This window comes from Nicotiana tabacum, chromosome 15 (assembly GCF_000715075.1).
Source record: "Nicotiana tabacum cultivar K326 chromosome 15, ASM71507v2, whole genome shotgun sequence".
Classification (NCBI taxonomy): Eukaryota; Viridiplantae; Streptophyta; class Magnoliopsida; order Solanales; family Solanaceae; genus Nicotiana; species Nicotiana tabacum.
Window position 1 is genome coordinate 131,390,859 of NC_134094.1, and position 20,230 is coordinate 131,411,088.

Genomic DNA, 20,230 nt, shown 5'->3' on the forward strand with positions numbered 1-20,230 from the left:
ACATTCAAATAAAAAAAATATATAACTATAATAAAATAAAACTTAAATACAGTTTACATAAAATTATAATACAATTTTGTAAGTAATTATACAATATAAAAGAAAATTGGTAAGTTAAAACTCTACAGTAAAACAATTGAATTCCATTAAATATATATACATCCCGAAAAGAAATGCTTGATAAAAAGTAGATAACATCAAAATGAAAAAAAGATGGAAAAAGAGACGGAGAGACGGAGAGAGAGAGAGTGCGCGCCAGGAAATGATTCCTTATTCAATTGTAAATCTGGCCCAATATATGTTCGTCGTCAGGCCCAAATCGAAAATCCATCTCACATCTCAATTATCTCCACCATCATCAGCGCAAACCCCTTGAGCAATAAGGGTTTTGGTTTCGATCGCTTTCAGCACAGTGATATCCTTCAATCTGTTTCATAATGGCAAACGGTATGTAAAATTCTTTCCTTTTGCATCTATAATGAGTATTTATACAGAATTAGTGTAGCAATTGACCTTTTCGTTGGTTAATGTAGCAGTACCGAGGTCATTTTTGCAAGTTGCAGCTAAAGAAGAAGCTGTTGCACCGCCAGTGAGAGCTGTTCAGATTGAAGGACTGGTAATTTCTCTGTTTCTGTCCACTTTACATTTTATACATTTGAATTTGATTGATTTTAACCGGTATAGATTCTTAAGCGGCATCGTACCGAGGATTAGGATTGTGTAATAGGTGTTTTTTAAGCTAAAAGTAGAAACTTTGATCAAACCTAAGGGCGTGATCAAAGAAGTGCAAGGAGAACCATGAGTTATTAGGTTCAAATTGCTACGGAAGCAAAAAAAACATTAGGTAATTTTTTCATATCTATTCAACCCTTGGTGGACAGAGTTGATTTCTTCATATCTATTCAACCCTTGGTGGACAGAGTTACCCGCTGGTGGGAGGTAATAGGTACCTAATAGAACAGTCGAAATGTGCACAAGTTTGCTCGAACACCACCGTCATAAAAAAAACTCATGATTTTTGTACAGTTATGTAATGATAGACTTGTAAGACTTGATGCTTGTTAATTAGTTGGTTCCTCACCATCTCTGATTTGACCGAGAAAACGAAGTATTGGTACTCGTCTTATAAGCTACTTCCCATATGCGAGATAATGTATTTGTAATGAAGGTTTCAAAACCTCAAGTATTGGTCGTGATTATTTATTTAAGTTGCTTATTACAAACAACACTTAGAATACTGGCGGACTTAGTGAAGAACATAACACATTGGAAGTAAATAATCCATATAAGTAATACCAACTAGTTGGTATAAGGCATAATCTTGTTGCTACAATTATATTACGTACCAGTGCTTGTACACTTACATTAGTTGGGATTGATTCATCTAAAAAGACAGATTATCAAGTATTGGAATGAAACATGTTGAAATGGAGCGGAATGGATTTGGAAGATTCATATAGTTGACCCCAACTGGTTTTGGATTGAGGCATAGTTGTTATTGCCGTTGCTTTTTTCACACTTTTATTGTTGTAAAACTGAGTAATTATCTGATGCGCGCCAGCTTTCCTTCTTTTCATTTTGAACTGGGGATTGCCATCTTTTCCTTTTTCCTTTGATCTAAAGCTAATATTAATCAGTTCTTTACCTTTTCATAAAGAAAAAGTTAATATTAATGAGTTCTGTTAATCTAGGATTGCAATATGGTTTCTGACTTACAACTGAGTTGAACAGTTGAACTCAATTAATTTATTCCATAACACACTCCAGTGAATGGCTTCTAGGAGGAACTATAATATGTTGGAAAGTTACAAACTTTTTAATTACGTGATACTCAAAGGACTAACGGCTACGGGTCATCTCATCTAGTTAAGAAAACGATGTAAGAAACACATTGGCTACTATATTCAACCAGGTCTCTTATATAGATGGTGACTTATATGAGTTCGTTGGAATGTATCTTTTATCTTTAATATACTCCCGCATCCTAAATTATTGTCCCGTTTCTGCTTCGAGAGGGTTTCCCATGATGCGTTGTATCGCACAGTTAGATACCAGATGGTCCTGGAAAGATTGGACGCTATAGTAGAATTATTGTATTCTAATGGTATAAGTATGTGTGCAACAGGTCATTCTGAAGATAATAAAGCATTGCAAGGAGTTTTCCCCAGCTTTGGTCACTGGACAACTTCTTGGATTGGATGTTGGAAGTGTTTTAGAAGTCACTAACTGTTTTCCATTTCCGGTATGCTGGATTCTAGCATTTCGTGCTTATCATTTATGCATAAATTTGTTGTGTCAGATTCATTAATGAGTAGATGCTTTCTTAACATATATTTTGTTCAGGTTCGTGAAGAAGATGAGGAGCTCGAGGCTGAGGGTGCTAATTATCAGCTTGAAATGATGAGATGCCTGAGGGAGGTTAATGTTGACAACAACACCGTTGGTTGGTACGACTACTTTCTTGTTTGACTACATCAGAGAAAAGTATGGAAGAATGAGTGAAATGATAGTTCAAATCTTGGAAGTGGTTGTTGTTTCATGCAAAGTTTGTACATCTTTCTAGAAGTACCACTGTCATTTCCTGAAGTTACAAAAAAAAAAATTCCTGAAGTTACAAGCAAGGATTCTTGCTGCAATTTGGCTTCAAGGGAAAATAATCTAGTTATAAAAGAAAATCTAATTCTTTTATGCGTAATAAGGAATTTTATTATCTGTAGCACCCAGGGGCTCCTTATGATCATTTACAAAAAAAGCTAAATCCAATTCATTTACTGCTTACTACAACCAGCTACTTCTGACTTACTCATCGTAATCGAATCCTTATAAAAAAAATTCATTTACAGCAAATGAAATGAACTGAGGAAATCTATCATCCCCTCAGCTTCCCTTACATTTTCGTTCTTAAACCAAAAGGCTAGAAAGGGATATGCATCTATGTTTTGAATTTCTAGCCTCCAAAGTTGCTTTGATTTGTTTCCTTCCAGACTATCCACCAAACAATTGTTAGTACAGTGTTTCAAAGCATCCTAGCAGCTACTTGAAGTCCTATCTTTTTCCAACTCAGCTGCAGTTCTTTTGGAGTTTTTGACACACACCGTTTTACTTCAAATAAATTAAAAAACATATACTGAATCTCAGCTGTAAGCGTGGTGTATATGATAAGTTCCTTGCATTTTCATAACCTTCCTCACAGAGGATACACCTGGTGCAGATTATCATTCCTATTGCCACTTCTATCCTTGTCATATGATTATTGGTAATATACCCGACTATGATTTTTTCTTTGGTATTTATATTCTAGGTATCAATCAACTTTATTTGGCTCTTTTCAAACTGTGGAATTGATAGAGACCTTCATGAATTACCAGGTACATTTCTCATTTATGATTCTGTCCATCTCCATCTCTCTTTTTGGATTCTGAAATTGCGTGTATTGGTAATGGAGTTACACTTGTTCTGGTTCATGTGCTGATAATACTGGGAGGTGTGTGTCTGTGTGTATGATTTACAAGAAAAACCAAAACTAACTTCATATTTGTTCGTGTCTCCTCTCATGCAATGTTTATAACTTTATATTTCTTCTGCTCAGTCAAGAAGTTTGTGGAAGTGCTGTAGATTGATGCATCATTCAAGAGTCTGCAAAAAAGAAAATGAATTTCAGGACATAAATGTGTGACTGTAGCGCCTACTCTAATCTCCTTCTGGTTCTCTTGCCTTTATCTCTCCTTTTTACTTATTGAGGGAGTTCAGTAGCATAGGAAAGTGCCATGCCACCAATGAAATTATTTGAGATTAAAGTTTCTTGATAGACCTTCCGCATATCATCATCTGAACCCAAGATGTGCAACACGAAATCTTTTACCTGTTTAATAGCTTGAATTAATTCACTACGGAAAGCCAACTCCTAGCAACAACTTGACCAGAACATCCATGGATTGTGTCAAACTGAATAACAGAATGTGTTTTACTTTCTTCCGAGCTTGCTTATGTTTTGTATTTGCTCTATGGAAAAAGATACTTAAATTTTCTCATCATTGATGCTTTGATGAATGGAATATTCTTTTCTGTAAAGAAATAAGTTTTCTTGTAGAATTTTCTTGTGTTCTTGCTCGATCAGTTGCTCTTTAATTGTCTCTCCCAATTGTTTATGTGAATAATCCCTTGTTCTTGGACTCGATGGCCTTTTGTATTTCAGGAGAATATTAAACGTTGTGTTTGCATTGTCTATGATCCATCAAGATCCGACCAAGGCGTCTTAGCATTGAAGGCCTTGAAGCTTTCCGATTCTTTCATGGAACTCTACAAGAGTAACAACTTTACTGGAGAGAAGTATGTTCATTCTTGCATTCTCCTTTTCTCCCAGGATAATATTTTTGGACATATCAAACTTAATCTATTGCTGATATTGGTTTATTTCTAGGTTGAGGGAAAAGAATCTTTCATGGGTCGACATCTTTGAAGAGATACCGGTATGCTTCTTATCCACTTTGCTTTTCTCATACTTATACTTTCATGTGTAACTATTATCCTTGTATGAGCAGATTTTTCAACAATGCGACATTATTTGCTTCTCGATGCCATTTTGCGCTTGTATCAGTTCGAAAGACTGTTGCTTCAGATGTATTTCTCATTATTAGCCCTTTTTTGCCCAGCAAGAGGATTCTTTACTTTTTTGATCGGTGTCCTGTTTTAAAGTTAAACTCAATATCTGACGTGTATTTCTTCTCCACACTCTTTGATGAGATAAATTTAAGATACTTTGAGTAATACCATGAAGTGGTACTGCCATCTTGGTTTTAGTCTGTAGCCATGGAAACTTCAGATGCGTTTTGTTCGTAGTTTCTAGTGAGAGAAAAGTTACAGGAAGAAGGCATGCTTCAGTTTTCTAACACATTTCAATTTTGCCATCTCTTTTGGACAGATTAAAGTTTCAAACTCAGCTCTCATAAGTGCCTTCATGACTGAACTTGAACCTGATACACCTGTAACTCAGGTAGCTTAGTCTTTATCTTGGCAGAATTCTCGAATGATCAGATGTAGCTTGACAAAATGTAACTGAATGGTTTTCTTTTTCCTTGCGTGTCAGTGTGATTATGAGCGCCTACAATTGTCAACCAATCCATATTTGGAAAGGAATTTGGAATTTTTGATTGAGTGCATGGATGACTTGTCAATGGAACAGCAAAAGGTTAGTCCTTTTCTTCCTTTCCCTTTCTTTGGAGTGTGTCATATGTTTAAATATTGCTAACACTACCACCTGTTTACAGTTCCAATTTTACTATCGGAACCTTTCCCGTCAACAAGCTCAGCAGCAAGCTTGGCTTCAAAAGAGGAGGTATCCTTTTTTTTCTTTAGGGACATTTTCAAATGCTTGATCACCTTCTTTACAAGAAACGTAATAGCAGATATGATAAGCCTGCAGCTGATACTAGACCTCGTAAAAGTGAAGCTGAAACATCTTATATATTACTTAAGAATTGGAGAGAATGCTCTATCATTGCTCTAATTTCATTTCTTACTAGGAGCATGGGTAAAGGGTTTTACATTGTAATTGGAAACTGCATCATTGAGGCCCTCTCTGGAACTGCTCAACTTTCGGTGGGGTTAAGTTACTTTATAAGATATTTAGTACGTCATGGTGGAACCCGTTATATATGTAGCATTGAGAATGGATAGGCACAATTTGTAGCTGGATATATCTGATACATATGTCACAGCCATATCCGAAGCATATTCGAAATGTTGCATAGAGAATATCTTATGCTTTAACTAATCTTTGGGATTCCATATCAACTCAAAAGACAAGTCTACAAAGACCTTTAGCCTGTACATATGTTGAGTATCTCAAAGTATCAGGGTTGCTGTATCAACTCAAAAGCCAAGTGTTAAAAAACTTTATCCGTGTACTCTTTTGTAAATTTTTCTCTTTTACAAATAGATTTTCTTAAGGTGCCCTTGAAGTACATGGTGTAGGAGATTGATGAAAGCACTTCACATGCCAGGTTATAGATAAAAAATACTACGTATACATGATGGCAGCCTTTTATCCTAACCTGAATCTTGGTTTGCCTTGGTTATCTGGAATCTCTATATAGCTTCTTACCTTGGTTTAAAAAGATAAGGAGGTGAGATACTGATATTTCTAGAATAGACAATTGTAGAAATCGAGGACATGACCCTCGATAGAAAGGTGTGGAGGTCGAAAATTAGGGTGGTGGGTTGATAGACGGTCTAGAGTTTGCCTTGTCTTACTAGTAGTAGTTGTACTAGTCGGGTTCCTTCCTATTCCTAGCCCCTTGTTTATATACGGTATGTCAGTATTAGCAGTGAGATTGACACTATTCTTGTTGTTTTATTTCCTTGGATCTCTGTCATTATCCGTTGTATTATTTGCTTACACTGTCTTATTACATTGTTGTTGCTATTGTTTCTCTATTGCTCCATTTTTTTTTTTTTTTAACGTTCTTGAGCCGAGGGTCTTTCGGAAACAACCTCTCTACCTTTATAGGTAGGGGTAAGGTCTGCGTACACACTACCCTCCCCAGACCCCACTTGTGGGATTCCACTGGGTTGTTGTAGACAGTTGTAGAAATATTATGGCGTAACTTCTGGATGATGTAAATATTATTTATTTATTTGGTGGTGGGGAGGGGGAAGCCATTACCAGTTGTGACAGCTCGATTGTCGAATTTGCTAATTAGAAGTTTCAGGGTTTGGATGTCTTGGCTGTGGTGTGATGATACTTGGTTAAGTCACTTTTATTTGTGTTTTTTTTCTTCTTCAAGAGGTCCTTTCAAATTGATATCTGTTCTGGATTTTGTTCTCTGCAGGGCTGAGAACATGTCACGTAAAGCTGCTGGAGAAGAGCCACTACCGGAGGAAGATCCTTCTAATCCCGTCTTTAAGCCAATCCCAGAACCCTCACGATTGGACAGCTTTCTCATAACTAATCAAATAGCAAACTACTGCAACCAGATTAATGGGTGAGTTACAGTCTAAAACGATAATCATTACATTCATGTTTGCAAGCATTGCAGATAGGGAAAGTTCAACTGAGGAAACAGAGACTTCACTTCTGAGCATTGCCAATTTACCAACCCCTTAGATATCCTAGTATTTAGCTTGGTCAACTTTTATTATTTCAAAAAGGATTTGAAATGCTTCTACTATCATCCTGAGTGAAGTATTCAGGAAGTTCCCCATCAAATAGAAAATCTAAATATCTCGATATCTTTTTTTGCATCAATAGAAAAAAATGGTGACAGAGATTTTATATTTGATTTTATTTGCTCTAGCATTTTCTTTGGGACATGGTTTTAACCTTAATTATTCAGTAAGGCCTCTTAAGGAACCGGACTTATTAAGTGTTCAAGTATTTATTTGGAGTTTTGAGTAGTACATCTGCAAAAAAGAGAATCATGACTAGTTTGTAGGGAAGGCGCAGCCTGGGTGTTGCTTAACGGTCAATAATGTAGGTTAAAACTGCCGAAAACAAAGTTTAAATCACAATAGACATAAGATGATTTCTTTTCATGTGCCTAAGCTTGGTGGACAGAGTTGCCCGAGTTACTCGGTGGAATAGTGAGTGCGCGCAAGCTGGCTCGGATACCATCATTAACCCCCCCCCCCCCCCCCAAACAACTCGCACACACACACAAGAAAAGGATTGGTTTGTGAACTGAACTTGTTTGTGAATTGCTTGCAGTGTTGCTGGACAGAGCTTCAGTAGACTTTATCTGATGAAGGCTCTTCACGAGAACTGAGGAAATCTATGGAGGAGTAGGCCAATTTTGTACTCATTTTTTGTCGTTATTTAAACATTTTTAGTTGATATGTGAAAAGAATGAATTCCTGTGTATGTGTGTCATTCTCCTGCTGCTTATTAAGTTATAACCTTCTCTCATTAGTTACTTAACTGTAGCCTACATGCTGGAGGAAATAAAAATAGGTATTATAAGATTATCATATTCTAGTCCTGATCATCAAACTTAGTACTTATCTAGTTTCTGAATATTTAACCATTTAAATTTGAAATGAACTGGATCTAGCCCGAAAAATCTATCAATCACTCATTAAGCGGAAAAGTGCTATAGACATTACATAACAAAAAGAATTAAAAAGAACTTGTAATGTGCAAATATTGCCGAAAATGTTGTAAATCACTCTCGGCATTCATACATTTTTAAAGGTAAATCTGAGGAATAACTGATGTTTATCATAGTTATTCACTACTATGATATTTACTACTAGTAATTTTCTTAAATAATATAAGTGACCAAATTGCATTGGCGTAACAGGTAAAGTTGTTGTCGTGATTAGGAGGTCACAAATTTGAGCCGTGAAAATAGTCTCTTGAAGAAATACAGAGTAATATTGCGTATAATAGACAATTGTGGTCCGGTCCTTCCCTGGACCTCGCGTATAGCGGGAGCTTAGTGCACCGGGATATTTTTTTACCGAATTATTTGTAAAAATAGCACGGGCTAGCTAGTTTTCGGATTGGTAATTGAAAAATAGCTAGCATTTGCAAAGTCATTGAAAAATAGCCACTATTTTGCTGCAACACGGACCGTTCCAACATAATATACTGGAGATTGATGCACTTGTGTATGAACTTCCAGCATATTATGCTGGAACTCCAACACGCTGAAAGTTCCAGCATAATATATTGGAGATTGGAGCACCTGTATATGAATTTTCAGCATATTATGCTGGACCGGTATATTATACTGGAGCTCCAGTATATTATGCTGGAGTTTCAATATATTATACTGGAGTTTCAGTATATTATATTGGAATATTTTTCGGATTTTGAACAGTATTTTCGTTCAGATTTATCTTTACATGAAAAGTGGCTAAATTTTAATTACTTTTAAAACCGTGACTATTTTTCAATTAACACTTGTAAATCTGACTATTTTTTAATTTCTGCCGAATTATTTAAACCGTTAATGCGTAAGACTTAAATTCCATGAATGCAATACTTTTACAACTGATCTACACAATGGATGAATATAATTGAACCTCCCCACCAACGCAACTATCTTTACGTTTAGTTTAAAATATTAAAAATGACATTAAACTAATCAAGAAAACCAGTGAGGTCTAAAACTCTATAAAGAGTTGTCGAATTTTTTCCATAGTTAGTTAACAATTAAAGGAATTTCTATCCCAAAAAAAAGAGGGGGATCTGACAATACCATACCATAATCAAAAGGTACAACGGCCCGAGCGACCAGACTTAACATAAATGTAGCCACTGGAGCCATTCTAAAAAGGGAGAAATTAGCACTACTTGGTCTAATGGGGGAAGAATGGCTGACACGTTGACTGCCTTCGATACTAGAAAAAAAACCCAAGCGGTCTAACCTAACCCCCAGGGCGGAACCCAACCGAAAGGCGCTAGACGGACTAAGGGCAAGCGAGATAAAGAAAGCAGCTGGCCCTATGTGTAAAACCTTGCCGCGGGAGATTTGCACTTTTAGTTCCTCAAATATTGAAGAATTGGAATTTTTGTTCCTTGTGAAATCTGAATAAGTATATTTGACCTTTAATTAAATGAATGTGCACTTTTAATCCCTCTTTTTTTGAATTTTAAAAGACTTTATAAGTTATGTATCATTACATCATTTGATCATACATATATTATGTTAAGTTTGAGAATTATATAATTCTAAAAGCAGTCTAAAAAAAGTACAACTCGAAGCATAAAACATCCCATATTCATGCTGGGTCCGAGGAAAGGTCACACCTAAGGGTCTTGAATGTGATGTTCACCGTTTACTCTAATGCAAGCTTTAGTGGTTGCTTTCACATCTTGAATATGTGACTTATAAGTTACCGAGAATAACTTTACTATTGATCCAAGACTTCTCTGAGGATAGTCTAAATATGACATATAAACGGACCAAAACACATATTTTAGTAAATTGAGCATTAAATACACTTGTCCGTTTGGACATAAGAAATTTTTTTCTTTTTTCCAAAAAAAATTTACTTTTTTTCGAAATCAGCGTTTGTTCATAAAATTTTTAATTTTCACTTGAAGATGCATTTTGAAAATTTTAGAAAATTTGAAAAACTCCAAAAAACTAATATTTTTCAAAATTTTTACTCATAAAATTTTAAAAATAACCAAAAATTATATTCAACTCCAAACACAACTCTAAAATTCAAATACCATTTTTATTTAAAATTTTTTTACCTCTATTTTGAAATTTTACAATTCTTATGTCCAAACCCCACTTAATCATATATGACAAGAACTAGAATTTACAAACGGCCAAAAGTGATGAAGTATTATCTCTTGCTATTATTCTGAAAATAAAAGAAATTAAAAAAAAAGTTGGAAGTGTGGGTCCCTTATTCTTGAAATTTGCGCGCGTGGGTCCCTTAATCTTGATATTTGCGCGCGTGGGTCTGTACCTCCTTATATTAACAATCTTTTACAATCATACCAAAGGTATGGCACGAACCTTCTTGGCCGACATACCATGATTTGTAAGAGCATACATCGCTATCATATAACTGCAGATATATATATACATTGGAAGTGAAAAAAGATCATTTTTTTCTTGCTTTATAATCATCTGGATATTTTTTTAGAGAGAGGTACTGGTTCTTTCACTGACCCAGAGAAGCAAATTCTTTAGGTACATTTATTTTGAACTCTCTTTTTGCTACTTTTTGTGTTTATAATCAGTCTTTTAAATCAACCCCAGATTTGATTTTAGCTGAATTTTGCCTAATTGGTGACTTGTTTTTATGGTTTTATTGGATTTAGCTTAATTTGCAAGAAAAATGTCGTTTTTTTTCTTTTGATTTGTTCTCTTTTGTTGGGATTTTGAAGTAATTCGCAAGTTAGCAATTTTTATAGTGTTTAAATGGGACCCTAGATTCATAGAATTCAATTTCTTTCTGTTGCGTTTTTCGCTGCGTACCTGATTTTGTGGGTTTATTGGATTATAGCTGAATTTTGCATAAACTTGTCATCTTTTTTTTCTTTGATTTGCCTTTTTTTTTTTCCTGGGGTTTGAATTTCTAGTAATTTCCAAGTTAGCAACTTTTATATGGTCTCTAAATGCAACTCCAGATTCATAGAATTCAATTTCTTCTTGTTGGGGTTTTGGGTGTGTGGCTTTTTTTTTTTTTTTGGAAATGTAGCTGAATTTTGCATAAAATGTCATCTTTTCTTTTCTCTATTTGTTTTTTTTTGGTGGGGGGGGGGGGGGGGATTTTCAAGTAATTTCCAAATTAGCAATTTTTATACTCTTTAAATGCAACTCCAGATTCATAAAATTCAATTTCTTCTTCTTGGGTTTATGGTGGAGGTTGTTGGAAGAGTCTGAATTGTGCCTGGTTTGGTGGGTTTATTGGATTTTAGCTGAATTTGCAGAAAAATGTCATCTTTTTCTTTTCCTTGGTTTTATTTGGGGGGGACTTTGGAGTGATTTCCAATTTAGCAATTTGGGTTCTTCCCACTTTCTTCGGCTAGAGATATGAGAATGCTGACATTTTTTTTTTTTTTTTTTTTGGTTTTTCCTGCTCCTTTAATGTCTTGTTTTAATTTGGGGCTTTTAATTTTCGTCTCTCTATATCTGAGAAAACAATGTGTTTGGTTTGCTGGACTTTTCTTGAACTCAGGGTTGAAGGGTTTTGCGGGAAAGCATGGCTTACCAAAGGGTTGACCGATTGGATTACATGAGTCTTGATGAAGAGATGGCAGATTCAATGGATGAATTCGAAGAGGTTTTCTACAGTGAGGATACGAATCTTGATGACTTTGAGCTGGTTAGTACATATACACTTTTACGTACTCCTATTCTCTGGTTTGTATTGAGTTTTGCTTTAATGTGGTTGAAATGAGTGACCACCTCAACCGAAAGCTTAACCTGTTAGAGAGAATTCGTTTATCTATTTATATTAGGTTTGTGACATGTCCTATGTTCTGGTCTGACTCATTCTTCTTTGGTCCAAGTGCGTGGAAGTTCCTTTTGATAATAATGCGTGTCAGTGAGAATTGAACCAAGGGCCTTTGTCTGCTATGATGCCTTGTTAAATGTTGATCACCTTATCTAAAACTTAATCCATTAGAGAGAGAACATGTTTATCCAGTTATGTTAGGTCTGTAACACGCTTTTGTCTTGGTGTGACGATGTGTTGAAAAGTATTGTCTTTTAGGTGGTCTAGCAGTTTAGCAAATAATTGTTTCCGCGTATATTGGATTCTGCACTCTTATTTTGTTTATTAGTTGTTGTTATTATGGCAGCGAAACATGTACCTCTTAAAGATGTTCTTCGTTTGAAAGTTCTATCGATACACAGCCAAGCACTTATTGAATTTGACCTAGTCATGTTACCTTTCCTTTTGGGTTTCATTGTCCTATTTGTTTGACGGATTAATCACATGGAGTACCTTTTTTCAAATGAGTCCTATTTCATCAGGTGCTAAAGTACCGAGATGAGTTTTTTGGTATTTCTTCTGTTTTTAAGTTACCTTGAATTTTTGAAATGACTACACATCAAGTGAAAGCATGAATATTTGATTACTTCGGTGTCGTATATCAACGGTGTACTCATTTACTTTTCTTAAATTTGTGAAACTGGGTAGGTAACAGAAGGGACTGATACATCTGCTGCACAAGCAAGGAAAGGGAAAGATATACAAGGTATTCCATGGGACAGATTGAATATAACCAGGCAAAGCTACAGATTGACAAGGCTCGAACAATACAGAAATTATGAAAACATACCTTTGTCGGGAGAAGCTGTAGATAAGGTCTGTATCTTCCGTTCTCTCTTTCTTTTAAGGACATAAACTTAAGACTTTAATTCTGTATTGCCAAAGTAGAATTTTAAATTTTTCTGATCTTCTATGTGATTGCTTTGCCAGGAATGTAAGCAGGTTAAAAAGGGTGGCAACTATTATGAATTCTTTTACAATACAAGATTGGTGAAGCCTACCATACTTCATTTTCAGGTATGCATTTGTTACAGATTAGGTAAATATTATAATCACATTGGGTAATTTTTGGTTTGTAGTAAATAGTTCTCTCTAGTGATCTTATCAGATGTATCGTTCTTCCTCTATGCTTCCCAATTAGATATGTTCAGACTTTTTACTTGGATGCAACAATACTTTTAACCTAAACAACATAATGCAAACTTATTGTCTTTATATTCTTTGAATGCCTTCTGAAAGCTAATATCATCCATACCCAAAAAATAAGGAATTTTTGTTTTTTTTTCCATGAAAGTGTCAATGGTATTTTTGTGGTAGAACATAGGCATATGATGGGAACAAACCCATATGTAAACAAAAAGAGAAAAGCAATAAATTGCACAAGATAAAATTTGCGTGGTTCGACAATTTGCCTACTCACTGCCATACAGAGAATAGCTTTATTATTACACAGAGAAAAAAATTGCGATGATGGTTTACAAATTAGGAGCATATGCCTTTTTATAGGCAGAGGGTTAGCTGAAAAATTTTCAGTGAAGATGTGAATACCCAGAAACTTTATTTCTGCGTGGCAGAACGGCACCACAATGGTGTGCCAATTTCTTTCTTCAGACTATGCAGCCTATCTATTCTGACCCTCTCTTTCTTTCTGTCGTTTTCTTTCTTATCTCTCTTTCTTTTTTCTCTTGTCTTTTTTCTTTCTGTCTTTTTATATTTTTTTTACATATGAGTTTGTTCCCATCAATCTCCGTCTCATATCCATATACATCAAGAAAGAAAAAAGAAGATATGTTATTCTCTAGTGTGGAACCTTGGTTTTGAAATGGAAGACTTAGCATCAGCTAAGCAAAAGCTTGGGATGAAGATTAGCAGAAACATGTTTGAAGGAACCTTAAATCTGTCTCGAAGTAAAATACATACAAAAGGTACTAAGAAGGTTTAGTCTTAATGATGCAAAAACCAGAAGCAATCCTCTAGGAAGCCATCGCAATCCGTCTAAGGAGCAATTGCCAAAGTAAGATGAAGAGTACATGTCTAATGTACCATATGCTTCAACAGTAGGAAGTTTGATGTATGCTATGGTTTGTGCTAGGCCTGACATAGCCCATTAGATACATGTTAGATCCAGGAAAGGAGCATTGGGAAGGTTAAAATGGATTCGCGATACCACTAAAAAGTACCACAGGATATGTGTTCACTTTGGGTGGTATTGTTGTTAGTTGAATGTTTAGACTTCATAAGAGTGTTGCTTGTCTACCACTGAAGCACATGGCAATCTCAGAAGCTGGAAAAAGGATGATTTGGCTCAAGAATTTCCCGAAAGAGCTGGGTAAAGAGCAAGACAATTGTAAACTCTTCAGTGATAGCCAAAGTGCGATTGATCTTGCCAAAAGTCCAGTGTTTCGTGTTAGATCAAACAAGCTCTTAAGGATTGGGAGATAGAGGAGTTTGCTCAGTTGATGCAACTCCTTAACACTGGAAGATAAAATAGGAGAGATTCACTGATTTGGGCAGCATGTAAAGATGGAAAGTTCACAGTCAGAGGATGCTACGGTTAATTACTGAAACAACAAGGATTATATGAAATAGAATGGCCATGGAAAGCTATATGGAGGACAAAGGCACCTGTTAAAGTTGCTTGTTTTGGATGGGTTGCAGTAATGGGAGCATGTCTCACTCAGGAGAATCTGCAAAAAAAAAAAAAGGAATTTCTCTAAGCAACAGATGTTATATGTGCGAAGAAGAAATAGAGACAGTCAGTCATCTCTTTATTCATTGCAGGGTGGCAAAACAGTGTTGGGAGCTCTTTTTAAACATGTTCGGCATTAAGTGGGTAATGCCTAACAGTGTTAAGAGCTTGTTGGAACAATGGTGTCATCAGAAAATGGCAAAAAGGAACCATTAGTATGGAGGACAATTCCTTTGTGTGTTTTATGGACAATGTCCATATGGCTGGAAAGAAGTAGTGTTTGTTTTGAAGGGAGAAGACAACATGTTTTCAGAATTATAAATAGCTATCTTTTGGACTTGTATTTTTGGTGTAGTAGGAGTAGTATTGAAAATATGGAGCAATACTTGGACTTTTTAGAAGAGATAGGAGATTTGTAGTTGCCATGTTAGTGGCAGATGTTGGATTGATGTAACTTGTACCATCTTGGTACCTTTTTAATAAAATTTTACCTTATAAAAAAAAAGAGCACTTAGGAGACCAGATTATAGTATATGCAGAGGAAACTACACAAGAAAGACAAAGAACATATCCTACTAATTTTATAGATTTTAGCATTACGAGCAATAAATTCAAGCAATTCAATTTGAAAATGACAGGAAAGGTTAAGTAAGCATCACTATACCTGAGTCTAGTAGGGAAGTCTCCTCCTTTCCTCTTCAATAATAGGGATTACTCAAAATTGAAGGAGATGAGATTTTCTTTAAAAATTTAGTTACACGTAGACAAGAAATGATTATGCGAGCCTTAGGTTATTGAGTGTTGACTGTTGAGATATCTGATAAAGAAGAGCACCCTGGTTCCTTATTTGTGTGCCTGTGTACTCGGTGGTACTGTGCTAGCTGTGAGTCCAATCTACGTGGTTGTGTGGACAATAAAGAGGTTCTCTTTATTCTCTTGAGATGTTAAATGCATGGAAAGTAACTTATCAATATTTGGAATTAGGGAAAATCTTTTGGTCTTTGGGTTCAAATATGAACATTTAACCATCAATTATGTATGACTGGAATATTATGCGATATCTCTTGAATGCTTACATATTAGTCAACACAGATATAAACCCCACATCAGCAGTATTAAACACCCACCTGCAAACAATTATACGAGCATTTACCATCAGTAACTCAATCACAATTCCTCTTGAATTGGAACTTAATCACAATTTTAAAGTCAACATACAAACATTTTAAACAGCAGGATTACAACCAGTTATCGAAGTTCACAGTTCGTAAGCAAATTTAATTTGAGTGAACGTATTATGTCCTAGCTTTGCGCTATCTGTTTGCTTTAGATAGCCAGCCACTATATACTTCGTTCATCTATTTTTCTGGAAAGTACTCGTCAACCAACAAAAACTCAAAATGCTAAGAAGTCTCAGTTGTTTAGAGGGCAGCGACTAGTTTTCTGAACCCAGATGAAGAAGGGAGAAAAAAGGGTTTGGAAGATCTTTCAATCGGAAAGGGTCTAAAATAATAGGGTAGTTGTAATACAGAGTAGCTACATTGAAAAGGGTCTAAAATAATTGGCACATGAAAATTATGAAAATTTGGGGGATATAGTGCATAAGAACCAAATATATTATATGAATAGGAAACCTTAAAATCTCTCTCTAAAAAAAAGAACATACTCTATTAGTTTCATCAATTTTAGCACTACAATCAATAAATTCAAGCAGTTGAATATGACAAGAAAACTTGAGTAAGCGTGCTGAAAACTATGCCTAAATCTAGCTGGGAAGTCTCCTCTTCCTCTTCAATTAGGGACTGGTCAAAAATAAAGGAATTGGGATGTGTTTTTGAATCTTGACCGCGCTAAGACAAAAAATTATTGCTGGAGGATCTTATCTCATGTCCAATGCTCTTGCGATAACTTCTTAACTGCAGTTACTTATCAAAACAGAATTTGTTAACTACGTATTTCTTCGAAAAATTTCGGTTTATTCTATGGTCTTTGCCTCCTAAATAATGTTTCTTTTTTGCTGAGAGGATGATTTTAATGATCTCTTTATGCCACTTCTTTTGCAGCTAAGGAACTTGGTGTGGGCTACTTCAAAACATGACGTGTATCTTATTTCGAACTACTCACTTATGCACTGGTCATCCATTTCCCAAAACCTATCAGAAGTCCTCGATTTCTCTGGACACATAGCGCCATCAGAGGTAATAGTACGCTTAGCAGTGTTGCTTCCTTTTCCATTTTAGTTTCTAGGATGCCTGTAGTTCTTCTCCTTTATGTTGGTGTCATGTTTCCAAGAAGAGGATTTTTATGTCTTTGTGTCTGATCAATTCGTTCTTTTGTTTGCGTTTTGGCGGGGTTTGAAGGAGTACCCATTCCCCCATCCCCCGGTCGTCTAGAAAACAGATACTTTTAGAAGTCCCTCTTGAGTTTTGTTTTCAAGATTTTTTCTTTGGTTCCAATTGGATGTCAATATTAGTTGCTGTTTCTTCTCTTATTGCTTCCATCTTACCTACTCTTTGTTACTTTGGCCTCTAGAAACATGCAGGAAGTTTGTTAGAAGGTCTAACACAAACCCAGATCAGCACAATGGCAGTGAAGAATCGGTTTATGGTTGCTGGGGGCTTCCAAGGAGAACTCATTTGTAAGGTCAGTTGGATTTTATTCTATTTGTTCTTAGTTCCTCAACCTTCTTCTGAATGTCAGGTAAATATGGGACAATAAGGTTTCCCAGAAGATTCATGAAATGAAAGAGGGGAAGTGGAAATTAACTTTCTTACAAATGTTTATTTGGCTTATTTTAAGTTTTTAACCACGTAATGATATACGGATATGAAATCAATATGGATTATGATTGTTATAGTTGTATTAATAATGTTATGATGTAGAGTTGTTTAGTTTATCTTATTAAGAATAGTAGATCATTTTTGAAATGAAATTGTCAGAACTTTCTGATTGTTGTTGTTGTTACGTCAGAAGTGCTCTATAATCTAGAGAACAAAGAGGAAGTGGCAAAAGTGAAATGAAGATATATTGGCAATTTGAGCTTTTGCTAACTTTTTGGACTGAGTTTCCCGGAATGGTTTGTGGAAAAAAATATCTGGAACGAAATAATGCAAGAAAGCATGGGATCACTTTTCTTGTCACTTTTCATGTTAATCAAATGCAAACAGATTTTACTAGAAAGTTATTTTCTTGTACTTTCTTGCTGCTTCCACAATAATCAGACACATGGATACGTGGATTAAGTTAGAGATCGAAGGATAGGGTCATGTGACTTATCGGCAAGCTCTTTCAAGTTTTTCTCTACGTCATTCAGCAGCATTTCTTTTTAATAATCTTGCTTCTCTATTAACTATTGATAGCGGAAGACTAGCTGGTTTTGAAATATAAATAGGAGGGGTCAAAGGTGGCGGACAACTGGTATTTGGTTGCTCTGTTTCTGTAGGAGAAAAGAGTATCCATTTCTAAATCAGCACGAACTGAGATAATTAAATTTGAATGAAATAAAGACAGAAGCTTTATCCTATATGCGGCTTTGTTATCCTTGCTTAATTTAGCTTCAAATAATGCAGTGTTTGGATAAGCCAGGTATAAGCTTCTGCGCAAGGACCACTTATGAGGAGAATGCTATCACAAATGCTGTTGAGATATACGAAAGCACGAGGTAAGAATGAATATAATATCAGTTGTTGGGCTAGTTTGAAATTCAACTGATTGAAAGTATGTCGAAATTGTTTTGCAGTGGCGGGCTTCAGTTTATGGCAGCCAATAATGATTCTGGTGTGAGAGAGTATGACATGGAAAAATTTCAGCTTATGAACCACTTTCGGTTCCCTTGGCCAGTGAATGTCAGTTTCTTATCTACCTTTTACTGCTTTTTTTATTCTTCCATTTACCTTTTATTTTCTGTGGCATGGAAGGTAAAGCGTTGTTATTGACATCCTATCATAGGCTTTGTGAACACTTCTTTCTTTAAAAAATTAAGTATATATTTGTTATTGTTCATGAAAAAAAGGACGGAATGCTTGTTATCTCTCCAAATAAGGATATCTTCCTTCATCTGATTTTCTGCTGGACTAAATAATTTTACTCTACATGCGTGATATCATATGATTTTGTTTGGGATGCATGTGTCTTCGGCACTTTCACTCTCATGCATTCGTAATTTCATTGGTTATTTATGCAGCATACTTCAATGAGCCCAGATAGCAAGATTCTTACTGTTGTCGGGGATGATCTCAATGGTTTACTCGTTGATTCGTGCAACGGAAAGGTAATGAATATTTTCCTTCAAATCAGATGTAATGAAAAGTTCTTCATCATGTGCTTACCTTATATTAGTTCTTAGTTCAGAAAGTAGATTCTGAAGTATGTTGGTCATTTCTCTACTGCAGTTATAATGAAATGGTTATTTGGCAAGAATCTATTAATTGCAAATAGTTCCACTTCTATTGTTTTTTGCATTTTTCCATAGATAGGAATTTGTTGAAGCTTATTCTGTTTACAGAATGACTTCTAGGTTCTTATTTTGTTTAAAGATGTCCCATAGTCCCTTTATTTTTGGATTTTCATGGTGACTCCTCCATTTTCCGATCATATAAAATCCGTTCTAATAGAAGTTCTTACTGTATCAGACGGTTGGCTCAATTGTTGGTCATCTAGACTACTCTTTTGCTTCTGCATGGCACCCCGATGGCCGTACCTTTGCCACCGGGAATCAAGATAAAACCTGCCGAATTTGGGACTTGAGAAACCTGTCCTCGCCTACAGCAGTGCTGAAGGGAAACATGGGTGCTGTCCGATCTCTTCGTTACTCATCAGATGGGAGGTTCTTGGTGGTAGCTGAACCCGCAGATTTTGTCCACATTTATAATACTGATGCGGATTACCAGAAACGTCAAGAAATTGACATGTTTGGTGAGATATCTGGAGTATCTCTGAGTCCAGATGATGAGTCTCTATATATTGGAATCTGGGATCGAACATATGCAAGCTTGCTACAATACAACAGAAGGCATTCTTCTGAATATGTTGATTTGTTCACATAAATACCCTGATGGTTTGTTTCTTCACAGCGGGCCGATATACTGGAGAAATCAAGGGCTCCTCAGAGGTGATGAAATGATTAATTCTGGTTTTATTCAATGTTGAACTCTAGGAACTTGGCTCAGTTTTTAATCTTGTGGTTATACCATTACCATGTACAGTTTCCTTAAGAAAAGCCTTATACAGAGAGCCTTATTTCTGGTAATATACAGCCTTTCTGATGTGGTTTCTTTTGAAAATAACATGGTGCTCTTTTCTTCATAAAAGATTATTGCTGGCGATGAGCAAAAAAATCCTGTTGAAGGATACAAGATAATTCAGTTCTTGATCTTTCAAACAGGAAACATCATTTCTCTCTTGACTTTAATAGCCTTGGGATTGAAATATAACCATTATTTAAGTCCTTTTTAAAAGTGTTTATCTTTTGGAAACAAGTTTTGTTTTAGAGCTGTCAACTCTGTTGCCACCATACATCAATATTTTCTTTAATGAAGAAAATAGTGGTAACACAATATATCAATATTTTGTTTACTGAAT

General features: G+C 35.6%; 2 protein-coding genes across 3 annotated transcripts; both read left to right on the plus strand.

The window, feature by feature from the left end:
* The first annotated feature begins 306 nt into the window (after positions 1–306).
* Positions 307–7,965, plus strand: LOC107805315 (eukaryotic translation initiation factor 3 subunit H). Of its 2 annotated transcripts, none has more exons than XM_016629325.2 (12): positions 307–447; positions 534–616; positions 2,126–2,242; positions 2,344–2,447; positions 3,302–3,368; positions 4,196–4,329; positions 4,421–4,469; positions 4,922–4,993; positions 5,087–5,188; positions 5,268–5,335; positions 6,831–6,983; positions 7,706–7,965. In XM_016629325.2, exons 1-12 carry the CDS (start codon positions 438–440, stop codon positions 7,761–7,763), a joined length of 1,017 nt encoding a protein of 338 aa, XP_016484811.1. In that variant the 5' UTR covers positions 307–437; the 3' UTR covers positions 7,764–7,965. The 2 variants fall into 2 exon arrangements, with proteins under 2 accessions (XP_016484811.1, XP_016484812.1); XM_016629326.2 differs by having other exon boundaries at positions 537–616.
* A 2,489-nt stretch (positions 7,966–10,454) lies between these two features.
* LOC107805314 (putative WD repeat-containing protein C2A9.03) lies at positions 10,455–19,898 on the plus strand. The gene is made up of 10 exons (XM_016629324.2): positions 10,455–10,652; positions 11,644–11,790; positions 12,610–12,777; positions 12,892–12,978; positions 16,714–16,848; positions 17,183–17,293; positions 18,220–18,311; positions 18,390–18,495; positions 18,834–18,920; positions 19,282–19,898. The coding sequence occupies exons 2-10, from the start codon at positions 11,668–11,670 to the stop codon at positions 19,693–19,695; spliced, it is 1,323 nt and encodes a 440-aa protein (XP_016484810.1). The 5' UTR covers positions 10,455–10,652; positions 11,644–11,667; the 3' UTR covers positions 19,696–19,898.
* Positions 19,899–20,230: the final 332 nt, after the last annotated feature.

Coding starts and splice junctions, on each gene's coding strand:
- LOC107805315 (XM_016629325.2), top strand. Junction 2,243..2,343: donor CTAACTGTTTTCCATTTCCG/GTATGCTGGATT, acceptor TATTTTGTTCAG/GTTCGTGAAGAAGATGAGGA. Junction 6,984..7,705: donor TACTGCAACCAGATTAATGG/GTGAGTTACAGT, acceptor AATTGCTTGCAG/TGTTGCTGGACAGAGCTTCA.
- LOC107805314 (XM_016629324.2), top strand. CDS start 11,668: ATGGCTTACCAAAGGGTTGACCGATTGGATTACATGAGTCTTGATGAA. Junction 12,778..12,891: donor CGGGAGAAGCTGTAGATAAG/GTCTGTATCTTC, acceptor TTGCTTTGCCAG/GAATGTAAGCAGGTTAAAAA. Junction 18,921..19,281: donor TTGATTCGTGCAACGGAAAG/GTAATGAATATT, acceptor TTACTGTATCAG/ACGGTTGGCTCAATTGTTGG.